The sequence below is a fragment of the Tachypleus tridentatus genome, chromosome 4, assembly GCF_004210375.1.
Source record: "Tachypleus tridentatus isolate NWPU-2018 chromosome 4, ASM421037v1, whole genome shotgun sequence".
NCBI classification, from domain to species: Eukaryota; Metazoa; Arthropoda; class Merostomata; order Xiphosura; family Limulidae; genus Tachypleus; species Tachypleus tridentatus.
Genome location: NC_134828.1, coordinates 27,048,786 through 27,061,922, shown reverse-complemented (window position 1 = coordinate 27,061,922; position 13,137 = coordinate 27,048,786). Strand labels below are relative to the sequence as shown.

The window sequence follows — 13,137 nt, the reverse complement described above, 5'->3', positions numbered from 1 at the left end:
AAATCAGCCAGCAGTATAGCTAATTAATTATACTTTTCGTACGTTTCTATTTATAAAAATTAGAATGCAGTATAATTGTAGTATGAGACATTAGTATTAGGACTATTATATATTTATGTATTTTTGAACACTAAATTCTTTATCTTGTCCTTTAAAGACTAATATTAGTGTCTTTTAATAAGAACAATTATAATTACAAATTGTCAACTTCGTAGAAGGCGTTCATACACTGTAACAGATGTTTTATAACGCACTGTTTCATTATTTGGGTACCTATCCTCACTGAACAAATATGAACGATATTTTCGGCCGTAAATTCAATAATACCATCCGCGATTCATCCAGCTTAAGAGATTTAGATTAGTTCTAGGTAAAAACTAAAGTCAAATAATACAAATCAATTTTTGCAACACACGTTTGTGGTGGTCACAACAGAGATGGCCCATTCGGTTGCTTGCCCCGAATATATGATATTTGATGTGGTTTGTTTGTTGTTGTTTTTTAACTTCGCGCAAAGCTACTCGAGGGTTATCTGCGCTAGCCGTCCCTAATTTAGCAGTGTAAGACTAGAGGGAAGGCAGCTAGTCATCACCACCCACTGCAATCTCTCGGGCTACTCTTTTACCAACGAATAGTGGGATTGACCGTTAATTTATAACGTCCCAACGGCTGGAAGGACAAGCATGTTTGGTACGACAGGGATTCTTACCCGCGACCCTCAGATTACAAGTTGAAACCCTAAACCCAGCTGGCCATCCGGGCTTGGTGTTTTTAGTAAGTAGTATTTTATTATAATTAATAAAAGTAATAATAAGTTATTTACAGAATTGCGAATCATGTCTTTGATCAAATTTTTTCTGTCGTCGAAATAATTAACATTGATTTGCAGAAACGAACATAAACCAGTCGTAATTTTTTGAAACTTGTGATGGGTTGTTGTTTATTTAATCTAAATAAAAGGTTGGGTATATTTTTTTGTAATTTATATACAGAGTGAACATTACATTTTGCTGACTATGTTGTTGTTGTTTTTTGTTTATTAACAGATGTCCTATCGAACCGAACGTATTTCCAGCTCTACGACAAGAAACAAAAACGAAATCTTTAGTGACACCTTTCCAGGCGTTTAAGTTCCCGTCAGACACTGCAGTGAAATTTGAGTTGACCGTGTCTTTCTGCCTTGAAACCTGTCCTCCTGTAATTATACGTGATATTGTTTTTTCTAACGTTTTTAGCTAACGTTATTGATATGTCCCGCTCTAGTGAAAACAACTGGTATTGTTTGTCTTCTCTTCTTTGTTCGTTTCTCTTTAGTAGAATTATGAACTTGGTTTGTTTGTTTTGTTTTTTAATTTCGCGCAAAGCTACTCGAGGGCTATTTGCGCTAGCCGTCCCTAATTTAGTAGTGTAAGATTAGAGGGTACGCAGCTAGTCATCACCACCCACCACCAACTCTTGAGCTACTCTTTTACCAACGAATAGTGGGATTGACCATCACATTTTAACGCCCCCACGGCTGAAAGGGCAAGCATATTTTGGTGCGACTGGGATTCGAACTCGCTACTCTCGTATTACTAGTCGAACGCCTTAACCCACCTGGCCATGCCGGGCCATAAACTGCAGTTTTTTGTGTGTGTGTTTTCTTATAGCAAAGCCACATCAGGCTATCTGCTGAGCCCACCGAGGGGAATCGGACCCCTGATTTTAGCATTGTAAATCTGCAGACTTACCGCTGTACTAACGGGGGGCTGGTGCATCGAACAGGAATATGAACTTGGTCCGTTCTGGAACGTCGTTACTGGTAAAAATCACTGACGTTATTAGAAGTCGGTTTATGAGAATTTTAACAAGTATCAAACTTTCTGTTGGACGTCCCAACTGAGATTATAGAAGAGTACGACTAAAATCCGCCAGTTGTAACTAATGACGTGATCGATTTTTTATCCTAATGTTATTGATAGTAACACTTGCGTAATCAAGTTCGTACTAAAATAGTTCCACTTCGTAAAAATTATGATATAAATAGCGCCTACATTACTACTGTCTGTTATATCCCAGCCGGCCTGATGAGATATGGTGGTGTTTGGCGAAAAACCTCGTCGGCACTAAATATGACAGATGTATTGCGGTTGACATATTTTTTATAAATTATTCTTTTCTTCAGTTGTAAGTTTTTACAGTTGCTAAAACTAGTGTGCTATGATGACTGATACAGTGTAGTATAGTTAAGACAATAACACTGAAGTATTAGGCCTAACGCCGTGGAGGGTATGTACTGTCTTAATTTTAAAACAGCTCAGACCAACTTTCTTCACCTAATGCATTAGGTTATTTCTACTGTTAAAACATTATTAAATAAATATGTAATTAAAATGCTAGGCTTTATACAGTGGCGTAAATATATAACTAATTTTATTATACGGTAATACTCTAACTTGCTATGCCTAATACCGTGGTGTGAGTACACTTTTGAAACTTCAAGTTCTAATAAGATAGAATGACTGCACTGTTGTACTGTAATAAAACAATATTTTAGCCCTTACACCATAGAGTATCTATATTTTTGTGCTTTTTATGTAATAAGCCTAATTCTGAGGTAACTACGTTGCCTAACGCTGTAAAAAATAAATAAAATGCGAGTTTTAATGTCATTAGAAAGGTTTATTTTTTAATGTTATTATTTAGCGCTGTAAATATAGTTTTAGATTGCGTAACTAGTTGTTTGCTAGAAGCTTCTGATCGTAATGATGATGCAATACTTATAACGTTTATGAAGACCTAATAATCAAGAAGCTTCCCAGAGTATATAGAAGCAAGATAATTATAAGTTAGGGAATCAGTGAAGTAATGAGTTAATAAAAAAGTTATTGAATTAGTAAAGTATTCGATGATTTATTAGCGTGTCAGTACACCATCAGAAAAGTTATTCAGTGTTCGTAGTGAGAGTTAGCGTGTTCATTCAGTTACTCGAAGAGTTACATGTTTATTTATCTATCAAAGTTCGTTAAGTGATGCATATTTATAATTACTCTCGTAATTTGTATTAAAACATCGTTATCCTAATGTGACTGTGTTTTACTTCATTTATACCAAAAAATCCATCTTACGATAACAATAGGTTACACAATAATGCCAATGAATTTCTAGGCCTAATTTGATTAGGTGAATTTTCCGAACGGCATTATACTTGAAACGCTAAGTCACTGTGCCTAGGTAGAATTGTTACCTAAACGAAAGTTTCTATTATTTTAAATTATAGTTTAAAGATAGTAACATCCAACATTTTTAATGTAATACGTTATTTATTTTTAATTCACAATAAAATTAATGTTTATATAAGTTATTTGTTTAACTGCTTTTGCTCTTAAAATATCATCAAGTAATATAATAATTATGTAAATTTTTGATGTAGTTCAATTTTATTTTTAATCAAACATTTTAAAGACTAAATATGTGTGCTTCAGTTATTCTGGGTCCGGCATAGCCAAGTGGGTTAAGGCGTGCGACTCGTAATCTGAGGATTGAGGGTTCGCATCCCCGTCGCACCAAACATGCTCGCCCTTTCAACCGTGGGGTTGTTATAATATGATGGTCAATCCCACTGTTCGTTGATAAAGAGTAGCCCAAGAGTTGGCGGTGGGTGGTGATGACTAACTGCCTTTCCTCAAGTCTTACAATGCTAAATTAGGGATGGCTAGCACAGATAGCCATCGAGTAGCTTTGCGCGAAATTCCAAAAAACAAACAAAACAAAGTTATTCTGTGTATATATATGTGTGTTTAGGCACACATTACAAATACAAGTTTTTAATTATTAAAAAAAGCAGGTCAAAGCTACTCTCGAGAGAATAAGGTTTGACACTTCTCCAAGCGCGTGTTAACAGCATACAAACACAATGTGTTATTGTGTTACTCGACGTGACGCTATATTTTAGTCACGATTATCAAAACCGTATTAGTCACAAGATGCGAAAAATTGTAGGTTTTTGTGCACTTCAGTTTATATTTTTCTTAGATGTGTTTAGTTTTCTTTTTTTCATCTCGGCTAAGGCGGCGTGTCTGAGAAAAAACGAAGCTTTGTTGAGGTCTAATGCCGATGTAATTCTTGTGTTTTACAAGTCGATCACAGTTACAGTGTAGTAACCAGGTTTTAGATGTAAAATAAAATAAATATGTGAACGAATTACGATAAAAAAAAACTTTGAACAAACCATAAGTTATTTACTTTGAACATACCATAAATTATTTACTTTGAACAAACCATAAATTATTTTTTCATTTATAAAATCTTCTAATGTACTATCAGAGTAGGTTTTAAAAGGTTAATTTAAAATAGTGGCTGAGTTATGAACTATGATACTTCTCGAAAAAAAAAGCCTGAATAGTTACTAGTTAGCATGTAATGTTAAGTAAGCTTACTTTGTTACCAGTTAGCATAAAACACCAGGTCTCCATTGTAAGTAAGTACATTAAAGTATAACACAAAGTAAGTCTACAGTGGATCTGGCAATTAATGTATAACTACAAGTAAATTTACATTCTTATCAATTAACGTATAACACCAAGTCTACGATGTTATTGCGTAACGTATAACACCAAGTAAGTCTACAGTGTTACCAATTAACCTATAACATAAAGTAAGTGTACATTGTTACCAGTTATTGTATACAACATTAACCAAGTCTACATTGTTACTAACTGATTTATAACGTCAACTAAATCTACAGTGTTACTAGTTAACACGTAATATCAAGTACGTCTACAGTGTTACCAATTAACTTATAACACGAAATAACTGTACCAATTAATGAATAACACCAACTAAGTCTAGTGTTAACAGTCCATGTATAACACCAAATAGGTCTACTTGCTAAGGTTTAAAATCAAGGAAATTTACAGTGTTGCCACTGAACATCAAGTAAATCTATAGCGTTACATAATACCAAGTAATTGTACATTGTTTCATTTTAAAGTATAACATCAAGTACGTCTACATTGTTACCAGGTTAAAGTGTAACATGAAGATAATCTAGTGTTAACCTATAACATGAAATAAGTTTACATTGTTACTAGTTGCCATATAAAAACAAGTCTACATAATTACTTTGTTTAAAGAAGTTTAAAGAATGGTAAAGCTCCTGGGACAGATAATATTTTCCCAAGGGTTTTAAAGGAAGCCAAGGATTGAATATGTGAGCCTCTTGTCATAATATTTCTTTTTAAGTTCTTGAATAGTGGACAAGTACCAAAAGTTTGGAAATTAGCTAATCTCACTCCATCTCAAGGGTAGTAATTGCTGTCCCAGTAAGTTATAGTCTTACATCAATCGTGGGAAAAGTTTTGGAAAGTCTGATAAAAGATATTTTGCAAAGTCATTTAACAAAGTTTAGAATTTTATTGTATATTCAACATGGTTTCACTAAGGAAAAATCTTGCCTTACAAATCTTTTCACATGCTCTGAAAAAGTTACTACATAATTAGATGAAGGTAAGAGTATAGATTTGTTGTTTGTGGATTTCCAGAAAGCATCTGCCAATATGCCTCATAAAAGACTTGTAAAAAAATATATCTATAGGTGTGGGGGGGTAAGTTAGCAAATTGGATAGAAGAGTAGCTGGAACGAAGAAAGCAGATGATTGCTCTAAATGGACTTCAGTTAAACTGGATTAATGTCACAAGTGAGATACCTCATGGATCAGTATTAGAACCTTTACTCTTTTTGATTTACATCAATAATATAAATGAAAGAATGGTCAATAAGTTACTTATATTTGAAGGTGATATTAAAGTATTGGGTGTTGCTAGCTGTGAAGAGGATGCTGTTGATTTACAAAAGGATTTAGATCATTTATTGAGTTGGGTAAATAAATGGCAAATGAGTTTTAATTAGAATAAATACAAGATAATGTATGTGGGTTATCATAATTTGAATTATAACTTGGATGAGAATAATATTAATGGTGTCATGGAATAAAGCAATCTTGGTGTAATAGTCTATCAGTTTCTTAAGCCATCCAAGCAGTGTGCTGTTGCTAGTAGTAGGACAAATGGCATATTAGGTTGTATTTATAAATGGTTCAGAGAAAGGTTACTACAATGGTGTCTGTAATGGAGGGGTTGTCATACAAGAAGAGGTTGAAATCTCTCAAATTGTTTAATGTTGAAAAAGGAATTTAAAATTGTAAAAGGAATTGATAATGTTGATACATCAACATTTAACAGCAATAACTACAGAACTAGGGGACGAAACTATAGATTTAAGCAAGGTAGAACCTGTCTTCAGCTAAAACTATTTTATTTTTTAAATAGGGTGGTTGGTCTATGTAATGTGTTGCCTTCGGATGTTATAGAGGCAGTAAATTTGAGTCCGTTTAAAAGAAAGTTTGTCACATATGTAAATGATAATGGATTTTTTAAAAACCTATTTAATAGATTTAGTTTGACTTAGAAGATGGGAAAGCCGAGATGGACCAACAGGTCCCTTTTTGACCCTGAACATTATATTATGTTAACGTGTAACACCAAGTAGGTCTACAGTCTTACCCATTAACTTATACTTCCAAGTAGGTCTACGTTATTTATTACTAATTAACATATAACACCAAGTAAGCTTATAGAGTTACCAGTTAAAATGCGAAGTAAGCCTAGAGTGTTACCAGTTAACGTATAGCATCAAGTAAGTTTACATTACCACTAATTAAAATATAACCTCAAGTAAGCCTACAGTGTTACCAGTTGATGCATAAAACCAAGTAAGCTTCCTAATTATTGATTTAGAACAAGTAAACTTACAGTGTCACTAGTTAATCCTTAACATCAAGTAAGTCTTTAGTGTTACCAGTTAACATATAACACCAATAAAGTCTACACTCTTATCTCTTAACGTATTTGTAACAACAAGTTTACAGTATTATCAGTTAACGTATTTTTAACATTACTGTAAGTATACGTTGTTAATGCTGAGCACCTAGTGTTCTGCCTTAACTGACTTGTAGTGGTAAGTATGTAGCATTGGTTGTTGAAGCACATCTAATGTTCATAGCTTTGTGCTGATATATAGGGCTTAAAATATGAGTGTGTGTGTGTGGAACTGACTATGCGTGACCGCAATATAGATATCAATGTTTTCTACTTAAAAGAGGTGTTTGTTGGAAAAGTAATTATCCAGTTTCATGTCATAGGTCGACTGTGATAACAGAACAGGAAACAAAGAATCTCAGACCCTAGGAAGAAAACGGCGGTCAGCCTTCGAGGTTGATCTCTCCACATTTGAAGTTCAGGCTGGTGACGTCGTAAGTGACGTAAAGATGGAGAGTACGTTGTTCATTGTTAGCAGTCCGAACACAGTCGCAGAAGCTAAGAAACTGTCGGAAACAACCGAAGGTAAGATATAATATCCATTAATAACAACAAAAAGGAATGCTAAGATACAAATAAATTGTAAACTTACTTATTCTAGGCCCGCCATGGCCAAGGGTGTTAAGGCGTTCCTTTAGGTAGGTTAAATTAGCAAACAAATTCGTTTCAAAACTGAAGTAAAAACTGACGAACTTCATATTATTAAAAAGTGTATCTTCGTATTATAAAAGACGAAAGAGATAATTACCAACTAGTTATCAAGTTGTTTGTAATTACCAGCCAGTTAGCAAGTTGTTTGTATACCAACCAGTTAGCAAGTTGTTTGTATACCAACCAGTTAGCAAGTTGTTTATAATTACCAGCCGGTTTTCAAATTATTTATAATTACCAGCCAGTTTCAAATTATTTATAATTACCAGCCAGTTATCAAGTTATTTATAATTACTAGCCAGTTATCAATTTGCTTGTAATTACCAGTCGGTTATCAAGTTGCTTGTAACTACCAGCCAGTTATCAAGTTCCTTGTAATCACCAGCCAGTTATCAAGTCGCTTATAATTACCAAACATTTTTCAAGTTTTTACAATTAACACCTTCTTATTAAGTTTTTATAATTACCAGCCACTTATCAAGCTGTTTATAGTTACCAGCTAGTTACCAAATTGTTTACAGACGTGTTAAAATATGTCTGATATATTCTCTGTATTTGACATAGCAACATTACGACACTGCTGATAGATTATTTATAATTTCTACAGCAACATAAAAATACGTCTGATATGGTACCTATGATTTGTATAGGAACATTAAAATATGTCTGCTATGTTATCTATAATTTGTGTAGAAACAATAAAATATGTCTGCTATGTTATCTATACTTTATATATCAGCATTAAAACATGTCTGATTTATTATCTGTAGTTTACACAGCAACACTAAATTACGTTCGCTTTATTATCTGTATTTTATATAGCAATATAAAATACTGCTGGAATATTGTGTATGATTTATAAAGGATCTACACACCATAAACTGTATGTTATTTCTTATATTTTTATTTGAAGGCCATCATTTAAACACCAAAAACAAAATAAATTAATAAATACAGTAGCGGTGTTTTTGTGATCTGTTCTCACTATACTACTAACAATATCCGCCTTTCATCGCGTTGTTTGGTTTAAACCACTTTAATTCAGTATCGGATTGTTTTTTCCGTCACAAAGTCTGGGTCTGGAGAGAGTGGGGAAGCTCATTGTAAACTTCAATCATCAAAATAAAGTCAGTTTTAGTGATTGGAGGATTTTGCCCCGTATATCACCATAATGTTTCAAGACGAGCAAGAGACGAGGCTACTGGTGCGAAACATCTGTTTTCACTAGAAAAATAACCCTTAATTTTACACCCAGCAGCAGAGGGAAAGCTTCATATCACGAACTGCTTAAGGCTTCAAATGTTTCAGATTTTTTACATGGAACCTCTTCCTTGCAGAAATTCTTCTAGTCTTAAGTGAGAATAATAAAAAAAAACTTTGTTCAGGAAGGCGGACAGTGAGGAAAAATACTGAAAACAAGAATGTAGTGCGTGTATTCTAATATTGAAAGTACGTATTTGAAACCATGAATGTAGTGCGTGTATTCTAACACTGAAAGTACGTATTTGAAACCATGAATGTAGTGCGTGTATTGTAACACTGAAAGTACGTATTTGAAACCATGAATATAGTGCGTGTATTCTAACACTGAAAGTACGTATTTGAAACCATGAATGCATTGCTTGTATTCTAACACTGAAAGTACGTATTTGAAACCATGAATGCACTGCGTGTATTCTAACACTGAAAGTACGTATTTGAAACCATGAATGCATTGCTTGTATTCTAACACTGAAAGTACGTATTTGAAACCATGAATGCACTGCGTGTATTCTAACACTGAAAGTACGTATTTGAAACCATGAATGCATTGCTTGTATTCTAACACTGAAAGTACGCATTTGAAACCATGAATGCACTGCGTGTATTCTAACACTGAAAGTACGCATTTGAAACCATGAATGCACTGCGTGTATTCTAACACTGAAAGTACGCATTTGAAACCATAACTTTTCTGTTTTGTTGTAGGCTCTCCCCCAAGTGTCACAGCGAAATGTCTGCGGACTCACTAAAAACTAGTTTTCGATACCCGTGATGGGCAAAGTACAGATAGCCCATTGTGTAGGTTTGTGCTTAATTCTAAACAAGCAAACAAACAATCGTTGTAGGGAGATGTTTTCATATTTAGGTAGAAGTTTTCATATTCGTTGAAACGAAACTGAAACCAATACGTTAACAAAAGACATGTTCCGTGGCAACGATTGCGTCTTAGGTCATTTATCAAACTTATTTCAAAAATATTTATTCCTGGTTTGTTTGTTTTCTAAATCATGCAGTATAAATTGCATCGCTGAATTTTTATCTCCGTGTTTAAAAAGCTATTTTAGAAATGTTTATGCGTGAAACGAAATTAGCAGAATATATATGTAATATATATGTAATACTATAGAAGTTTGTTTTTGAATTTCGTGCAAAGTTACACGAGGGCTATCTGCGCTAGCCGTCCCTAATTTAGCAGTGTAAGACTAGAGGGAAGGCAGCTACTCATCACCACCCACCGCCAATTCTTGGGCTACTCTTTTACCAACGAATAGTGGGATTGATCGTACCATTATAACGCCCCCACGACTGAAAGAGCGAACATGTTTGGTGCGACGGGGATCCGAACCCGCGAGCCTCAGATTACGAATCGAACGCCTTAACCCACCTGGCCATACCTAGAAGTATGATGGTATTTTACACACTTCGAAGTGTGATCTATTTGTAGTATTATAGAAGTTGATGCATGAGGTTTGAATCGGATTGGATATCACACTTTTGTACCTTTCACATTTCACCATTAGACTGTGCTACAGTCAAACAATTTGAAATGAACTTTGATCGAGCCTTGTAGAATGTTAAGTTGGATAAAATAAACTGCTTAAACTCTGCTTATTTAACTACACTTAAAACGTTTAAATTGGGGAAACACCTATAATTGTTCTGAGTATCAGAAAGTATTCGTGACTCAGAAAGAGACATAGGGGTCACTGACTTTTATAGACTTCTTTTCCTGGTATCGAGAATATGGTGACTGTTGGACGCAACTTTTGTTCTCAAAATTACAATGTTTATACAAATAAATGTGGGATGTTTTCTTTCTAAACATGTTATTACTCGAGACGCTGTTGTTTTTTTGTAAAAGTAAAAAACGGCAACATTTTAAAGACAACTTTGGAAAATATGCACATTATATCAAGTGTTAGATAAATGTTATTTACACTGTCTTAGTCACGCATCACATACGGTAAAGACTATACTACATATAACAACTTATTGCTGAAAACAAACGAAAATATATTAACCATAATTTTTCTATACCATCCAGTGCTGACGAAGCCATTCGGTACTCCAGTGTTCAAATGGCTGGATGTGATATGACAGACACAGTAATGACTATTTATATCATGAATTACGTAACAATAATGTAATTATATAAGACAGATTAAGTACGATAATTATACGTAATAATGTGTGTAAACTCAGTAGATAAATAGAGCTCTCTTTCACGTGTTCCGTTCCTTAAATACTATTTAGGTTCTGTGAAATTAACTTTTTTTTTTTCTGCAGAAAACATCACATCCGTTTTGCTCTCCGGAAAAACTATATGTCTCAGCACTACTGTGGTAATCTGGTCCGCAGCTGTCCTTGGAATAATCCAGATTGTTCTGCTCGTGTCCTGCACGTTTCTCGTGTTTATCTACAGGCGACAACGTCGCAATAGACCTTGTCATTGTAGCAGTCGAGCTTCTATCTCCAGCAAGACCAAACTGTTCACGTCGTAGACAAACTGTGATGCCAAATGGCTAGCTCAACATCATGAAGCGTCTTCTCTTCTTATCTTTATTGGTTCTTTCGAAACCGACTTTTTTTTTTACCAGTTTAAGCTTTAATCAGTCATATTGCTACGTACAGTTAGCCCTACGTTTAATGGTTTATCGAATCGTATTGTGACATACAGCCTTACGATTAATGTTTTATCCAATCGTATTGTTACATACAGCCTTACTTCTAAATGTTTACCCAGTCACATTGTTACGTACAATCTTTCGTTTAATGGTGTACCCATTTTTATTGTTACATGCAACATTTCGTATAATAGTTCCAATTATATTGTTACGTGCAACCTTTGGTCTAATGGTTTACCCGATGTTATTGTTACATACAACGTTTTGTCTAATGGGTTGTAAGCCTTATTTTCTTTGAATGTTTTGTTATCGTTATTCATACTAATTAACTGTACTCAACATTACTGTTTATTGAGTATTTTCTCCAATAGAAAAAAAAATGAGAGATACCAGTAAACACCCTGTGTACAATGTTTGTTGTTAAGTAGTAACCAGGTTTGATTCTCACACAATAACAAGTGGAATTTTGTTTTATGTTAAAAATACCTGTTGTGAACAAAATAACCACAAAATGAGCATTCAAGTGACACTGCACAATAGTTTTTTTTCACAATATGTGTGTCATATAATGCTGTTGCCCAAACCTATGTTTGTTACACTAACATAGAAAGCTTTTCAAATAATAAATTAGCAACTGTTTAATGTTTAAAAATGACCAGTGTGACAACAGACTGTTCAATGGACCATTAAACTGTAGTTCTTGTGTATTTCAATCGTATATTTATCATATCTGATTTTCTTTCATACGATATTTCAGTGCAACGAATTTCTCCACTGTTGGTGTTTTCATATATATATATCAATTTCGTCAGCTACGATTTATTTATCAAGAGGGAAGGAAAGCGGGATTTTCATGTGGAATATTTTTCTCGACCGTAAGCCAATATATGTTTATTTTATTCAGTCACTAGAGGTCTCTCGTTAATAATAAAACAATTCTTCATCGTTACTTGGGGAAATTCAGGTGAAAGATTTGATATTGTTACATGTAAGTCACACTATCCCTTGGTGAGACGTTTTATCTTATTGCATGGGGGGAGTCATTGGTTGCACTTGGTGATAAGATGGGTACGTTTATTTTAATAATTGAACAAGTTGTACAGGAAAACTGTTTTTGTAACTATTTTTAGTGCTAATGCTTGGTGGTGTAACTGTTGCTTGTGGTATAATAAATGTTCTATTTGTTATTTGTTTTGCGTTGAGATGGTTTACATGTTGGATTGGCATTTGAAGCTGCTGATGAGGTCACGTACGTGACATGCTGTATGAACATGTCAGACCTAAAATTAATTTTGTTACGTAGACGTGACATGCTACATGAACGTGTCAGAACTAAAATTAACTTTGTTACGTAGACGTGACATACTATATGAACGTGTCAGAACTAAAATTAACTTTGTTACGTAGACGTGACATGCTATATGAACGTGTCAGAACTAAAATTAATTTTGTTACGTAGACGTGACATGCTACATGAACGTGTCAGAACTAAAATTAACTTTGTTACGTAGACGTGACATACTATATGAACGTGTCAGAACTAAAATTAACTTTGTTACGTAGACGTGACATGCTATATGAACGTGTCAGAACTAAAATTAACTTTGTTACGTAGACGTGACATGCTATATGAACGTGTCAGAACTAAAATTAATTTTGTTACGTAGACGTGACATGCTACATGAACGTGTCAGAACTAAAATTAACTTTGTTACGTAGACGTGACATACTATATGAACGT

At 34.1% G+C, this 13,137-nt stretch overlaps 1 protein-coding gene across 1 annotated transcript in view; it reads left to right on the top strand.

The window, feature by feature from the left end:
* The window catches only part of LOC143248733 (uncharacterized), a 41,977-nt gene extending 29,394 nt beyond the window's left edge, over positions 1–12,583 (top strand). Inside the window, exons 10-12 of the mRNA XM_076497408.1 lie at positions 1,047–1,197; positions 7,182–7,383; positions 11,059–12,583. Of these exons, the coding sequence (XP_076353523.1) occupies positions 1,047–1,197; positions 7,182–7,383; positions 11,059–11,273 (568 nt within the window). The 3' untranslated portion in view covers positions 11,274–12,583. The remainder of the gene's footprint in view (positions 1–1,046; positions 1,198–7,181; positions 7,384–11,058) is intronic.
* The last annotated feature ends 554 nt before the right edge of the window (positions 12,584–13,137 follow it).